The 16,106-nt window shown below is 42.5% G+C and overlaps 1 protein-coding gene across 14 annotated transcripts in view; it reads left to right on the top strand.

Moving 5' to 3' along the window:
• Window positions 1-16,106, top strand: part of foxp1b (forkhead box P1b) — a 206,456-nt gene that overhangs the window by 165,407 nt on the left and 24,943 nt on the right. For all 14 annotated transcript variants that reach the window (XR_015777714.1, XM_088083576.1, XM_088083551.1 and 11 more), the window contains 2 exons: window positions 7,787-7,979; window positions 15,470-15,577. Coding sequence is in view for 13 of the 14 variants with exons in the window: in XM_088083576.1 (XP_087939702.1) it covers window positions 7,787-7,979; window positions 15,470-15,577 (301 nt within the window). In the remaining variant the exon portion in view is untranslated. The remainder of the gene's footprint in view (window positions 1-7,786; window positions 7,980-15,469; window positions 15,578-16,106) is intronic.

Here is a 16,106-nt window from a genome sequence, read left to right as displayed (position 1 = left end):
CGATTTCACGCCTCTGGGAGTTGTTCCATGAACACACCTCATGACTATGCTTTTATAATTAAGAAAATTCTATGAAAGGAAAAATATCTAACCAGAGACAGTGTTCAGTTGTAGTGGAGGAGGATTTTAATCAGCTGTCTGTACACGTCACTATGCCATCATGCAGAGCTATTGTAACATAGCAGCTTATGTAGTTGTTTATAATCAGAGTGGTTTCATTTGCCGCCGTTATTGCTCTGCTTTAATACATGAACAAATATACTTAGTCAAGAGGAACAAAGCACTAAAGTATGTAACCACATAGTGTCCATGGTTTAACAGACTCAGGACACACCTACTGTAAATCTGCACTCAACACTTACTAAACTGCATCTTATGCCTTTTGTTCTTGTCTGCTCACTGTTTACTGCAGTGTGATTGTGGTATGCTGCACCTTTTTTTTACTATCATCCTTTAGAAGGAAAGTATCCCACTGTTTAGAGTTAGATGTCCATGCTTCGTCCTTGAACTCTGTGTCCTCTGCCTGTGATTGGCAGCCCGGTGGCAGCCTGAAGGAAGACTGGATCTATTGTTCCTAAACTGCCAGTGAACTTGTCATTGTGTAACTGCTTCTTACTCGATAGGGAGTCAATACTTGTTGTTTGGCCAGGAAGTTTATTTCTTTATTTATCCTTTAATATTTTGTTAAGGAGTGGTTCACCTCGTGCACAAAGACGCCGTCATAAGGGTTTGAGAACATGACATTGACTATTCATTCCCAGCTAAGACAAACAGTTTTGAAATAACAAGATAAGGGCGATAAAAAAACGGGGGTGCTTAGGTAATAGGCAAACACAAACAGGGTTTGTACAGTGATGTTATTGTTTGGACTGGGTATGGAATCACTCATCCACTCGCAGACGATCGCCATGGGCACAGGCGTGGAGCGCTGCTGTGTTGTGAGTGCGCTGTGCTGAATTGCTCTGTGTCAGATCTCTGGCAAACATATACACACCCCTTGAGTAAAGCATTATGTGGTGATATGGCGAGGTGCTGCACTGTTGATGGATTTCACAACAGTCCCAGAACATCCTGTTTATACTGTGTCATCATCAAATACCTGCAAGGCATCTCACCTTATCAAGAGTGGGTGTATTAAAGTTGGATCGCTTTTACCTTTTCAGGTTTTGATGCGTTTTTACACTCTGGTGGGGCTGTACGCTTACCTCTATCAAAACAGTGATTTAAATATTTATATACATTAACAGGGAGGATCCATGCAACACACCACATGCTTAATTTCTTTCTAATGTCGATAAAAGGACTTTGGAAAGACTGAATTCGGACACCCTTTCACTTTCAAAGATAATGTTACTTTTTGATGGCACGTTGTAGGATTTTAAGGAGACTGGGGATCTTGCAGGGTCCCTATTTGTGAGACTACAACTAGATTCCTTTTGAGATTATTTCTTATCCTTCTCCTGGTGGAAAACTTAAGCCAAACTCCTTTTAAGAAATATGACATATTAGCAATTGCTTATGTTTCCTTAAAAACACATAACTCTAGAAACATGATATTATACATGTCCATAAAGATAAACTGTTTTTGCATATTTTGGATGTTATCACTTCAGCTCTCTATTAGCCTCCGTTGGTCACCTGCAGAGGCAATCCTAGACCCTTTCACTTGGCCAAAGTCGAATTCTCCATCATTGTCTTGTCATTTAACATATTCTTACTCTTGTAAAGCATATAAACTTCAGTTTTTTGGATTTAGTCGCCTCAAATTGCTATCAGCCTCCTTTGGTTAGCTTCGCTATTTTAGTGGGAGAAGACTGTTGAAATGAAAGGCAAACGGTTTCAAAAATTAAGATTTCTCACTTAAATAATTGCTGGTTGGTGGATCAGATACAAAATGAATTAAACTCTCACTCACTCCACAATTCAAGTAGTATCTCTTCATTTTCCACAGTACAAGAGAATCGAGACTTGTTCACGTTTTTGCAACGTCCCTTCCATGTTGACTGTCTACTCTGTTTCCTTCTTCCTGTTTGCTGCTGGAGAGATTGCACCTATTGGTTTTTGGCAATGTTCACGGCATTGAACTTTAGTATTTGCATGGGCCAACTAACCCATTTTGAACAAGGCCTTTGGCCTGGCCAATAATTTGGCGATAACTCTAGCAGCAAGACTCTAACAGTTTTCCAAACATCACCAGTAAAGAAGCACAGATGTGGACATGTACAAATGTCTATCTGATGGTCATAAAATCTGTTAGTTATCTTCATGCAGGTGCAAACAAAGGTCTTGGTCCTTAGAAGCCTCTAACTTTTTATGGTCCACACTGGCTTGAACCCCAGAATCGCCACTTGCAGCTATATTAAATATGTTTTATTTTGTCACGGTCCAGACAACAAAAAGATTGACTTAGACAGCTCAGAATGAGTCACACCAAATGACTGAGATCACACCAACCGAGGTAAAACTGTCAAGAATTTATCCCAACATTAGAAAATTGTCTGTGACAGGGAAATAAAAGTCGTTTGGTATAAGGCCAGCATACTGTGTATCAACTCATGACAAAAGATAAATCACTGAAGCTTCATACATGCATCACCATAAAATACCAAACGGTGTCATCGACATAATGAAATTATAGAAGAAATATATTTTCCTCAAGAATCATGAGAGATAATCTTTTAATTCTGAGTGCGATAATCAGGATTTTAATTTCTAAGGAATTTTCCACCCTTCAGCCAGTGTATTAAAATAAATTGTAATCAAAGCTGAGGGGGTAATTTCATGAAGGTGTGGAAGGAACAGAATTTTCACCTCACGTACAATAAGAGTTTTGTTTCCTTGTGTCACAACCAGTCGAACCCGGTTAGTTTGTCCTCGCGATCTGCCGATGGTTTAACTGTGTGCCTCCGACAGCTGTTCCAACACTTAGGCTAGTGCTTCAGGCCCCCGGTTTGTCTTCCTGTTCTACACATTTTCTGCTTGACTGTTTGAAGTTATTGATGACCTTTCTGTTTTCCACATCACTAAACTCTTTCATGCATCAGCGGGCCAGGCCTATGGTGCTCAGATCTAATCTGCAATACTCAGCTAGCAGTTAGCAGCGCGTCGGAAGTGATGAGTTGATCTGCTCTGTTTGGGGTCCTGGTGATTACAGATTCAAAGATGAGGGGAGAGGAGTAAATTGGCATGACTTTTTTTTAACTGATGATTTCAAAATATCAGGAGATAACAATAGAATTATTTTTTAAAAGCTGTTACATGAAATACACTGTGCTCTTTTTTCCATGTGCCGAGACAATGAAAGGGACAAAAGGTTTTCAGATAATAGGTTACTGTAACAGTAATTAAAGGTCCCATATTTTGCTCATGTTCAGATTCATACTTGTACTTTGGGTATCTGCTAGAAGTGTTTACATGCTCTAATGTTAAAAAAAAATGTTTTTCTCACACTGTCTGCCTGAATATATCTGTATTCAATACCTGTGTAAAATGCCCCGTTTTTCTGTTTTTAAAGGCTGTTTCACTGGATTTACATTGCCAGGCAACAGCTTGGGTTCATGTTTGTTTCCTGTCAGCGGATGTCATTCAAATACATGACAAAACATTCCAAAAAGAAATACAAAAGGACCCATTTACAATGTTTATGCTTCAAACAGTCTGTATAGTATACTTTTGACATCACAAATTCACAGAAATCCTGACGGCTTGTTTAAAGGCATATTTATATAGCACTCACAACTGCTTTATATTTAATTTAGGGCTGTCAACGATACATTTTTTAAATCGCGATTAATCACAGAATTCCAAAAATTAACTGCAATTAATTGCATTTTATATCACATTTTTTAAGTTCCATTATTTTGAAGTCCATATTAACAAGGTGAAGCCATTCTTACCAGATCATCTTGATTAGAAATCAAATAACAGCAAAAAAAACTGCATGAAGCTGGCGTAAAATGGGCATGTCTGTAAAGGGGAGACCCACAGAACCCATTTTGAATTTCAGTTTTCATTGCCAAAATTTAGCCTAACTTTGAAGAGTTATTCCAGCCCAACACTGACAAGCTATAGCTTTAAAACTCAGCCTGGTGTAGACTTGCATCATAACACATTAACGCTGACAGATCTTATTTTTTAAAAAATGGATATCAGACTTTTTACGATGTGGGACCTTTAAAAAAACAGCAGGTGCACAATCAATTATATTTTGGGTGCTATGATGACGTTTCCAGCTCATTTTTGCATCAGCATCTCCTGCTAAGTGACATCGTTGGCTGCCACAGATTAGTCATTTTTTCCTGCCAAAGCGCAAAGCGATGGACTGAAGGAATGCATTTGAATTAGCCTTTCAAACATTTGATAGCACTAATTAAGTATGAACTTGTAGATAGCAGTTTTGAGTGAAAAACAATTGCTCACATTATCTGGAGGATAATTTGTTTCTGTTGTCGTAAATTCGTTTGACATTAATGTTCAAAGTCTTGGAAGCGGCCAGACGGTATCTGTTATAAATTACAACAGTGTGTTTGGGGAGGATATAACTCTCATAAATATAAATTTGATCCCCCCCCTCAACCTCCTCCCCCTCCTCACAAAAAGCCTGTCCTCTTGACCTGATAAGTGAGTCAGTAGATGCTCAGGCTCATGTTGCGCAGGGGTGTGTGTGTGTGTGTGTGTGTGTGTGTGTGTGTGTGTGCGTGTGCGTGCGTGCGTGCGTGTGTGTGTGCGTGTGCGTGCGTGCGTGCGTGCGTGCGTGCGTGCGTGTGTTTGTGCTCGCCCTCGGAGGTGGCTCTGCCAGAGAGTGAGTTCTTGTAGCTGCACAACATCATTTAAGCTGTCTGGGAGAGGCCAGTGGGACAGTGACAAGACAAATTTGTCGGTAATATGAAAGCAAAGAATGTGGCGAGCCATGAAGTGCTCACAGAACAGCAGCACATCAGGGACAGCGGCGGGTAATGCGGCTGACCTGTCAGTGATTGATACGTCCAGCAGCGGGCTACTGGTAATAGTTCCTGCAGCATTAGGACAGGACATATTTCAGGCCTAAGGGGTGCATATCAGCAGGCCAGTGATTACGGCAACATAAACAGGGGTGCAGTAAAGGTCCCAGCCCTGACGGAACAATAAACTAATAGCGATGTCACTGTCCCCCCACGGCACCGGCACTGTGTGTAACAGCTCGGTTTAAAGAGCCCCGAGCACTGGGGGCCATTTTTTATTTGGGGGGGATGATGGCCTGCAACTGATGTCATTATGAACCTTAAATCAACTTTCCGCTTGCTTGAACATGGTCACCTGGGTACAGGGGGACAAGGACAGGAAAAGGTTGAAGAGCTCGGCCTGTCTCGGTGCCAGAGCTACCTGCGGAGGTAAAATTGAGTTGGGAGGCCGGTGATCAATCAAGTGTCCCAACAACATACATTTTTTAAAGTGCTTGTCCGTATTTCCCAGTCGTAATGAGCGGAATAGTTGTGTTGAAAAATGGAAACAGGAAAGATAAACCAATCCGGCATTTAAAGGACGGACAAACCGGGGGGACCAGAGGAAGAGGATTTACAGATCAATGTCATTACGTGTCCCGGTGTAATCAGATGGAGAGCGACCCAATGCGTTTTGTCCAAACACAAAATAGAATCCCCCGCTGAGACATTTTTGTAATGATATTTTATTGTCATTTATGTGGAATCATGAGCCATAGCTGTTGTTGGGTTTGAGGAGGTTAGGGTTAGAGAGGAGAGCAATAAAACTGGGGGACTAGATCCAGAAAGAGACAGCTTTGGTCCCACTCCGTTACCTCCCTCATCAGAGCGGTCTATCCGCTGCGGTTTCATCTGAGTAAACAGTGGTGTCGGGGTCACCAGGACTGCTGGGTAATTGAGCCAGTGTGGGCCGCCCTGTCAAGCACATCGGCTAAAAATACATCGCCCACTGTCACCGGGCACCAAGTGGGGGGAAAATGATTGTTCCCGCTGTCGGAGCGCAGGACACTCGCATCACCAGTGACCTTCCAAACCAGCCGTCACAAGAAAAAAAACTTTTTCCCTCCTTATAGCATCAAAACAACAATGGCTCCTTTTTTTTTTTTTTTTTGCAACTGGAAATGAGCATGCTGTGAATTAGCATGCTATAACACAGGCCGCAATATTAAGCATGTTTAGCCTGTCACGGACGTGCGCTTCGATTAGGGCACATCAAGGCATTGAAGAGAATAAGGGAGAATACAGGCAGGCAGAATAGAGCGAGCGTGTTGAAATCTCAGAATGAGGAAAGACGCTCCTTGGAACGTGGAAAGGTTATTGATTTGTCCTGTAATCATTTCCTGCTCTTTGATATGCAAACGATCTAGTGTGAATTTACAGCAATCCTATCAGACTCATTTCACAGTTCTTAGCCCTCTGCGTCTCTCCGGAGTCCTCCGCCTCATTAGGCCAATGTTCTCCATTACCAGCATAATTAAAATCTTTAGTAGCTTATCAAATTAAAAATATTTTTGCTGATCGTATTGAGATCTTCACCTCACAGTTATTTTCCACAACAGGAATAAATTAAGACTAAGCATTTTGCACACAATGTGGTACAATCTGGTGCTTGAAAGGAGCACTTCTGGTATCTATAGAGGCGGTGATGAGAAACGGGGAGGCGGGGGATATAAACCCAAAAAGATAAGCATGTGCAAATCATCTTTCATTTGCCAGTGCTCATTTTGAGAATGGATTTAATTAATTGTAATGTTAAACGAGCGGTCTTGCCCATTTGCTCTGTGGTTAAATTCAACCACATATCCATGGGCTTCTTTCAGCATGCTTAAAACATGTGGCTTATTTAAGCACAGAACTACACATATTCCCCCCTGCGAGATCTCTCAGTATTAAAATTACCCTGCGTGTTTTGAGTGAAAACACAAATAGCCACAGATTTCTGCACCCCATGAGGCTTAATCTTATTTTACATATCGGCTTTATCCTCATTTATGTCAAATGAAAGCAGGCACAGTAACACACACACGCAGCATGGATGGACACTTATATATTGTGCGCCTAACAAAGGCTCTCTTCTCTCAGACATGGAAAGTGGGGTGCACAAACACGAGCATTATCCTTCTTCATCCCAACTCTGGCCCTGGGTGTCGGGGATCGCTGTCACTCACAAGAAGAAAAAAATTTTAAAAAACGGTAGATGTGTTTCCAGCACGCAGAAAAATGTCTTCTGTCTTCAAGGGATTTTTTTTTTCAAAGGGCTGTGTGAGCTGCAGTGTGCTTGACTTGTTAAATGAGGTTTAAGTCTTCTGTGTCAATTGGAGGCGGTGCAGAGCTTTAAGTATTTTGCACATTAATGCGCTTTTGAGAATATTACCCCAGGGTCCTGTTTCTCAAGGAGGCAGGGGTGGGATGTTTTCTAGTGTTGCTATTGTAAACTTTTTGTTGTGTGTGTTCGGCGCATCTCTGTTGTTGCGGTAAAATGACGGTGATTATTCAGATTTCATGCCTTGTCTGGATGTTAATTATTTACTCTGGGCATGAAATCTGCGTGAATGCCAGGGATTTGTGTATACAAACACGCTTCAGATCACAGGAAAAATGGGAGGGAGAGAAGGAGGTGGTGGAGAGAGAGAGAGAGCGAGAGAGGAAGGGGGGAGAGGCGAGAGCTCTCAGTGCATTACCCTGTAGTGGAATATTTTCTAATTAATACTCGGCTTTGTTTACAGACACTTTGATTTAATTAAGTGATGAAGAAGAGAGTTGGATTAGCCGTTAATTGATTTAATTATCCAATTTGTTTGTCTCAGGCATGATTCCAGCCGAGCTGCAGCAACTGTGGAAGGAGGTGACAAACGCTCACGTGAAGGAGGAGCACAACAACAGCAGCAGCAACAACGGCCACCGGGGCCTTGACCTGTCCTCCCCGGCACCGCCAAAGAACCCACTCCTCAACCAGCATGCCTCCACCAATGGGCAGTACATGAGTCACAAGAGAGAAGGGTGAGTCCCGAGGGCTTTAAGATACACTTCTTGTTTTCTTTGCGTTTTTCCTGTGCATGTGTCTTACATCCTATGCATGCTCTCACAATGAGAACATGGGTCAGTGAGGACACACAGGCTTTAAATGATTGCTTTTATACAACTTTTAAGGCTTTCTTCCTCACCTCAGGTCTGCCTTACAATAGAAGACATTGAAAAGACAAAAATCTGACACCCTATTACATCTGAAGACTATGTGTTTTTAGTAAAAATTTGTAAAGACTAGAGACCTTGCAGAGTCACTTTGATTACTTTTGAGATTATTTCCCATCCTGCTCCTGGTGGAAAATGCCATATATTAACAGTTCTTTTTGTGTCTGCAAAACACATAACTCTAGAAACACAATATAACACTGTCATATGTTGACAGCATTCTTGTCAGTTCGGCATCAGTATCATTCAGAAGGATAAACTGTATTTATGTACATATTTCACATTTGTTACCTCAACTTGTTACCAGCCTGCATTGGTTAGCTGCAGTGGCTCCAGGCAAAGAAGCCAGTCAAGGCCCCCTGCTTTTTGATCTGACACCAAAGTCTCTGCCGTGTCTTGCCAGTAAACTTATACCTTATATACTCATCACATTACAAGTGAAATCTGCTACTGTGCACACAGCCTTTAAAGTAATCCAAGCTACAATGTTCCAACTAGTTATTGATTTTTAAAAAAGAAAAACAACAGTCGGTGCCGTGGGAAAATAATGTAATCGACGTGTGCCAGAACACCGTGTTAAACTGTCTACAGGCCTAGTTTATATTGTCATTGCAAAATGTACTGATTTCATAACGAAGGGGCCCCTATTTCCAATTTTTTTAGGGGGTGGCACTAAAAAAATTGCCTTGTTTGCCTCTCCTGGTGGTGCAACCATGGTTCGCTGTGCTATTTTAGTAGGAAGAGACCATGGGAACGAGAGGATAATCATTTCAAAACATTTAACAATTCCTTATGTGACCACAAAAATAAAAAAAAAGTCTCTCAATATCATCCACAGAGATTAACAGTATTTGTGGACAAACTTTATATTTTGGATTTTGTCACTATAACTCACAATGAGCCTTCGTTCTTTCGCTGAGCTATTTTAGCAGGCAGAGACAGTGGGAATAAGAGATGATCCATTTAAAAAATGAAGATTTCTCCCTAAAAAAGTGCTGGTTGGTAGATCAGATACTTGCCAACTCAAACAAGGACTTTCGTTCACTCCACAGCTCCACTAGTATCTCCTCATTTTCAACAGAACAGGAGAACAGAGACTTGTTCACCTTCTTGCAACTCCCTGACGCCCCCCCCTGATTTACTGGTTTACTGTCTATGTGGTTTGCTGCTTCCTGTTTGCTGCTGGAGAGAGCGCAGTTATTGGTTGTTGACAATGTTCACACCACTGAACTTCAGTATTTGCATGAGCTGAGATAATATTTAACATGTTCAATTTGTGTGACTGTATATAAAGATGGGTCATGGTCCTCACTTCCTATCACTCTCCTACACTTTCTACCACTTGTGCTGGTGACGTCATTTGGAGCCAATAGCGATCTCTGGGATACTGGGGTCCCACCCATACACTCCGACCATTCGGGAGCAGCGCCACTGATCGTGAGCACACTGATTGGCACACAGCTGTCAATCATTATGTCACACCCCCTTTTTATAGCATCAAATAACATATTAAAACTTAGCTTATCAGAAACTGTCTTTTGGGAAAAATTCATTTGACATCAACTTTTGAGTTGACATTTTAGTTTGTCCCATGCTAGCCTGAAGGGGGCGGGGTTTTTGACTTATACTACAGCAGGCCACCAAGTGGCAATCGAGATGTTTTGGCTTCACTTTTAGGGAGCTGTCAAGTCGTCTGTCTTTTTTATACAGTCTGATGTCAAGAAGAGAAAAAGACTGACTTCAGACAGCATCCGACTTTTATGAGCACCTTAGATCAAACGATCAGGATCAGTGGATCATGCACCAACTAACGTAAAATTCATCCGCAACAATGAAATCACTTAAACAGGCCGACATTATTTCTGTTCTTTTAAACCTCTTCTTAAAACCTATTTTTATAGACTTGCTTTTAAGTGATGTTGTCTTTTTTTATTTCTTTTACCTTTTAAATTTATGTTTTATTTATTTTATTACTTTTTGTGGTTTTATTGCTTTTATTGCTTCTGTTGTTGTTATTCATTCTATTTCTTTGTCTTATATTGACATTTTACGTCTTGCGTCTTGGATTATTTATCCTCTGGTTTTAAATTTATACAAACCCCACCCTAGTTTAATCTCGCTTGTGTTCAGTAGGATTGTTTGGTTTACCATTGTTTGTCAAAGCACTTTGTAAAGTCTGTTTTCAAAGGTGCTATATAAATAAAGTTATTATAATATTATTATTTGTAACCTACAACTGGTAATTAAAGTTGTGGAAAAGTCTTGACTGTCATCTAAAGCAAACAGAGGGCCCATGTGCCACATATTCCCATTAAAAAATTGCAATTTCTCCCAGGACCTCAGTTGATAGACATGCCCCCATAGGGTTTGCTTTGAGATTACACTTAAGTCATAGTGTGTAAGTATTATTTCTATTAAGGCCAGAACAGTCACAGTTTGCTCTGTGGCTGGATGCAGCTGGGGATTTCACAGAACACCTGGAAGGAAGACGGGGATTTGGAGAAATGTGCATGCAGTCGAAATGGGATCACTGTGCTATTAATGACGGGGTTAGAGTATTGACCCCCTCCTGCTATTGTTTCAGTTGCACGTTGGGAAGTGCAGCTGTGACTCCTAGTTGCATTACCTCGAAAACACTGAGTGTGTCTTTCAGAAAGGAAAACCAGTTCCTTGTATAGTGGGAACTTGTTGATGTGAACAATCAAACCTGTCACATCGTGAATAACTAAAGCGTTACAAGAACAACAAGCTGTGTTTGAAAAAACAAACCCTGGGTGTATCATATTTTCAGAACCCGGATGAATCATCTGTGAAAGGCGTTTGCTCTCTGAGCTGTGTGTCTGTGTCTGTGTCTGTGTCTGTGCGTGTGTGTGTGTGTGTGTGTGTGTGTGTGTGTGTGTGTGTGTGTGTGTGTGTGTGTGTGTGTGTGTGTGTGTGTGTGTGTGTGTGTGTGTGTGTGTGTGTGTGTGTGTGTGTGTGTGTGTGTGTGTGTGTGTGTGTGTGTGTGTGTGTGTCTGCGTCTGTGTGTGTGTCTTTAAGGAAGGAATTAATTTGGCATCTTACACATTTGCTTGTTTTCTTGCACCAAAGGCTGATCTTTGAACTGCTAGTGAGGAGCCTCCAGGCACCGTGAGCTCACTGCAAAACATCTGACTTGTGTTTCAGTGATCAAAACCCTACGTGTCGTTATGAAAGCAATGCCGATGAAAACATGTTTAGCACAGTAAACCAGCGGGCCTTTGGAGGTGAAGAGGGGCTGCTGGCGGGGGGGTAGAGAGGATCTGAGTGACTCTGAGAGCTATGATTCACTAAGGGAGAGATACACGGCTATTTCTTTTCAAGCAGTGGTTTTTTTAGACATATTACCTGCGCACACTTATCCTCTTTCCTGTTTCAAAGTTATCTCCCAGCGCAGACACTGGAATAAAAATAAAATGAGAAAAGGGCGTTAGTTGCTCCCACATTTGACAGTATCCACAGGCTTCCAGTCCTTCATCCTGAGTGTCTGGTTTGTGTGTAGTTGAAGACAAATCGCAGGGGGAGGATATTGATTCGCTCACTCCATCACACATTGTCGCGAGCGAGCAAACAAGGTGAGCACCGGTGGCAGGGAAAAAGGCAAGAACCAGCCTCAGCTGAGGTGCTCCATGAAACATCGGAGAAGACATAACGCAAGAGCTGGCAGCCCCCTCTGCCTCGCGCTGACTGTCAGAGATTAAAGAAGATGTCAACAGCAGTTTAACACGAGCTTAAGTGAAGACGGCAGCCTCAGTCTGAATATTCTCGCAGTATCTTAGATCTGTCAGAAAAAAAAAAAAAACCCAAGCAGGTGAGTCTCATCCAGCCCCATCTGCTGGGAGGAAGTCGTGGATTACGTATGGAGACTTTCAAACGTGCAATTACTTCGACTGATACAAAGTGAACACAAAACACTGCTTATTAAATGCCGAATTCAGATTCACACGAGCAATAATCCTTTCTTAATTTTGAGACACTTAAATCGCACAACTATCAAGAGCATTGTTCTTCTCTGCGCCTTTTGATGATGCAGACTCAATCAGACTCCATGGAAAGAAAAAAAAAGAAATATTATTAAGTATGGTTATTCTAAGTAAGGCTCTGAGAAAACGTCTGTGTTATAATCCAGGGATTTGAATAATCAGGTTGAAGATAATGGGCTGGGCCGGCCCAGGCGTAAATAGAGAGCATCCACTCATCCTCCCAGCGCTGAACTTAATGAACTTTTAATTGATGCGGTTTCGCGAGTCCTTTTGTCATGCAACAGAAACAAGCCTCTCTGCTGATGGGCCTGTTTTCCCGACTGGCTTCAGATTGGTTTACAGCAGGCCCTAAGTACCATGTAGTTAGTTTCATGTGTCATATAAAATCTGCCCAGGCACAACGACGCCTGCAACTAAAACCTTAAGTGCATCCACAGGAATCACTCACCGGCTTTGCACTTCCGTCTTAAAGGAAGGAGGAGAAATTCAATCACTGCCGGGCTTGACACAAACCGAAGACGAGGCACGTGTTCCTGCTTTTACTTGTCTCTGAGAACACTCCGGCAGCAAAGGCTGGGATTTCTGTTTGTCTGAACAACACCCCCCCCTCCCCGATACGACCAGGAGCCTGAGTCACTCAATCTGTCAGCTGCTGTTCTCCAACTGTGATGCACAGATAGAGATATACCCCTGTGAGCCAGGTCATCTTTATTCAATGATTTGCTTATTTAAATGAAATGTGGCTGATCTGTATCTGACACAAATTCCCCATACAGTGCTGCATCAGCTTTGTAAAAGAGAGGAGGGGGCGTCCTCACAAAGCGCCTGGCCCACTTTACTTCCCAACAACCATCAGTAACCACAGCTCGGGGACTGTAACACAGCAATCTGTTAAGGAGATAAATAATCAGATTTGGCACAGCACTCCCATCTTTCTTGCCTTTCATTTGTCTTAAAAAAACTCATAATTAAATCATTTAGGGTGAACCGTGCAGTGGCAGAGAAGGAAAGGATCGAGTGTAGAGAGTTAAAAAGGAGGGAGGAGGGAAGCGAGGGAGTAGGCTAACATTAATAGCATGGGTGTTGTGACTGGCTTCACACACATTGTGTCCAGACTCTGACCCAGCGTGCCGGACATCCATCTTCCGTTCTTTCGCTGATAGATTGAGTCCATCAGCACACAATGCCATAGATCATGACTTGTTTATGGCCCAGAGCGTCTCATCAAAAGAAAACAACTGGCCAGCAGCTGTCGTCTCCACATAAGCAACACCTTTCTGTCTGCGTCTATAGGCGCTTTAATGTTTTTCTAAAGGACGCTGATGACACGGTTTCCCCTCATCGCTGTTACAAGATCATTAGAGTGTTCTCCCCCCCAGGGGCTGCCTGACAATAATAACATCCTGACAGACCTGTCGTGGGTGAGAGTCAAATATAACGCAACACAGGGAAGCATTTCAGCACAAGCGTTGGAGCACTTTCTTTCTTTTTTTTCTCCTTCCCCTCTCTTCAACATGTTCTCAAATGGGAGAAAAACCCACGAATCCCACACTCTTCTCCTATTACACTAATGTAGCTCATTTGCTGTAAATTCTGTCATTTACTACTGTTTAGCCATCCACCATTTAAAAGGGCTCTTCTGCCGCCAGCCCCTCGCAGCGCTTTGTGCTCATTGATTCCCAGCGCACTCCACATTTCAATTTCTTATTAATACAGAATTAACCAACAAGCCCTGCTCGCAAAAGAATTAAAAAAGGATCTCTTTAAATTAAAAACCAAAGCGTTACCTTCGCCAGTCCACACATTTCCTTGTTAAAAACTCATTATAGTAGGTCTTCCGCCATCTATTTATTAGCTGTATCAAAACAGAGGTCTTAATGTGAATGCATAATTCATAATTGAATTAAAAAAAATATCTGACTTTGGGAGGAAAAAAAAAAGAGCTGCTAACCACATTCATGAATGCTTGACTGCTTCCTAATTGCAATGCAATTATCACATGTTATGAACAATGTGAACTCTTAAGCAAGTAATTATAACACAAGGGAACCTGTGACGACCTTTAAAATTTCCTACTTGAGGTACATCTTTTCTAACACTGATACAAATGAGATTTTAATCTGAACATGTTAAATCCCGAGAAGTTGGCGGTTAGATTACTTTCTTTTTGACTAATTCATTTTTACATCCATTTTTTAAATCAGAGCAGATGGATGATTGGCGCAGCGACACAAGATGTTCCCAGTATTTATTTTCCATCTCTCTCCTTAAAGACGCCCCCTGAAGTAGCAGCATTAGACATTATCTCTTATTGAATACATGTATATGAATGAGATTTTAGTGGTTATTCCCACATGGCGACACAAGTGTAATGAATCTCCCTCTCTGGCCCGTTGTCTCCGAGAGCGCAGCTCAGACTTGGAGAAGAGGCAGCAGTAGCGTTGTGCTCACCAGAAGCACAGGTGGTAGCGATATAGGCCAGTCCCCCAGGCTCTTGTAGCTGAAAGTTGTGTGTCTTGTATAGTGCTCGTGTCCATATGGCTGCCTGTCTTGCTCTCTTAGCAGACACTGCCTCCACACAGGCAGCTCTCTCTCACTCTCTGAGCACCGATTGTGGTTAGCCGTGGTTCCACACCTCTCGCCATATGGAAGATGTTGTAAAGTTTGTTTTTCCGGGGACGTTCCCTGCTATTTAGACTGATTGTACGAAGCCTCCCCCATAGATGCTTGTCAGCCCCCTGGTGACACGGATTGGTCAGTAGATAAATTGATACCAGGCGGTGGGGATGTTTACAGTTTGTGTGAAAGTGCTTTTAGGCGGTTTTGTGGCGCACGCTCCGCCAGGTGGGCTCAGGGACATGATGCAGCAGGCGGCGGCTGAGGGAGCCCCCCTAGCAGTCCTGATCAAAGTGAATTGCAACATGGCTCAGTGATACTAAATAATTACATATTGATTTGCCTGCACTTTCGCAACATGAGTCCCCACTTTTAAGAGAAGAGCAAGCAGAGATCACACAGGTACACTGATTCAACACACACACACACACATACACACACACACATACACACACACACACACACACACACACACACACACACACACACACACACACACACACACACAGGTTCACAGATCAAGCTCAAGTCAAGGTTTTCATGTGGAAACCATATATAGTACACACAAGGAGGTGCTGACCAGGCAGCAGATTAAAAGGAGAACTCTTCCTCTGTAATGTGTTTCTCTAGGAAACTTTTTTTTATTAATAGCTGTCTCTTTCTGTGAATTTTCTCCTTCAGATCCACGCTAGAAGAGCATTCCCCCCACAGTCACCCCCTCTACGGCCACGGCGTCTGCAAGTGGCCTGGATGTGAGGCGGTCTTCGACGATTTCCATTCATTCCTCAAGTAAGTAAAAGTCATAGTCGGGGGTGCGTTTCCATCACAGTTTGTTTGTCCTCGTGTTGGGTCGATTACACGTTTCGTGACCCCCGGCGACTCAGAGGCACTACAGGTGTAGCCGGTTGTTATTCTTGAGTGCGGGTGCCTGGGTTGGCCCTCTCTCTCAACAAGGTGGCGGGGTCTCCTTCAGAGAACGGCATGGGCCTCTAATTCCTGTGATAAGTGCAGTTCCCATGGTGACGGGGGCCGTTTTTCCCAAACAAACAACGGTAGGATGTTTATCTGTGGCAGCCCACACTTAGGGCGCTCTGCATGTTTGCCCTTGTCACTGGACAGGGGGATTGGTGTGCGTGTGTGTGTGTGCGCGTGCGCGTGCGCATGTGCGTTATTTGTCTTTCTTTCTATTTTCTCAGGCTGTACTTCTTTGACTTGTGTTTATTTTATTGAAGGCTTATACTTCAGCACTATGTTAAAATCAATCATTTATATTGTACCTAAATGTCCAGTAGGATTTAGGGGCATCTATAGCAGAAGT

The sequence above is a fragment of the Plectropomus leopardus genome, chromosome 2 (assembly GCF_026936395.1).
Source record: "Plectropomus leopardus strain MGB_pleo_1.0 chromosome 2, ASM2693639v1, whole genome shotgun sequence".
Taxonomy (NCBI): domain Eukaryota; kingdom Metazoa; phylum Chordata; class Actinopteri; order Perciformes; family Serranidae; genus Plectropomus; species Plectropomus leopardus.
This window is presented reverse-complemented; position numbering and strand designations above follow the sequence as displayed.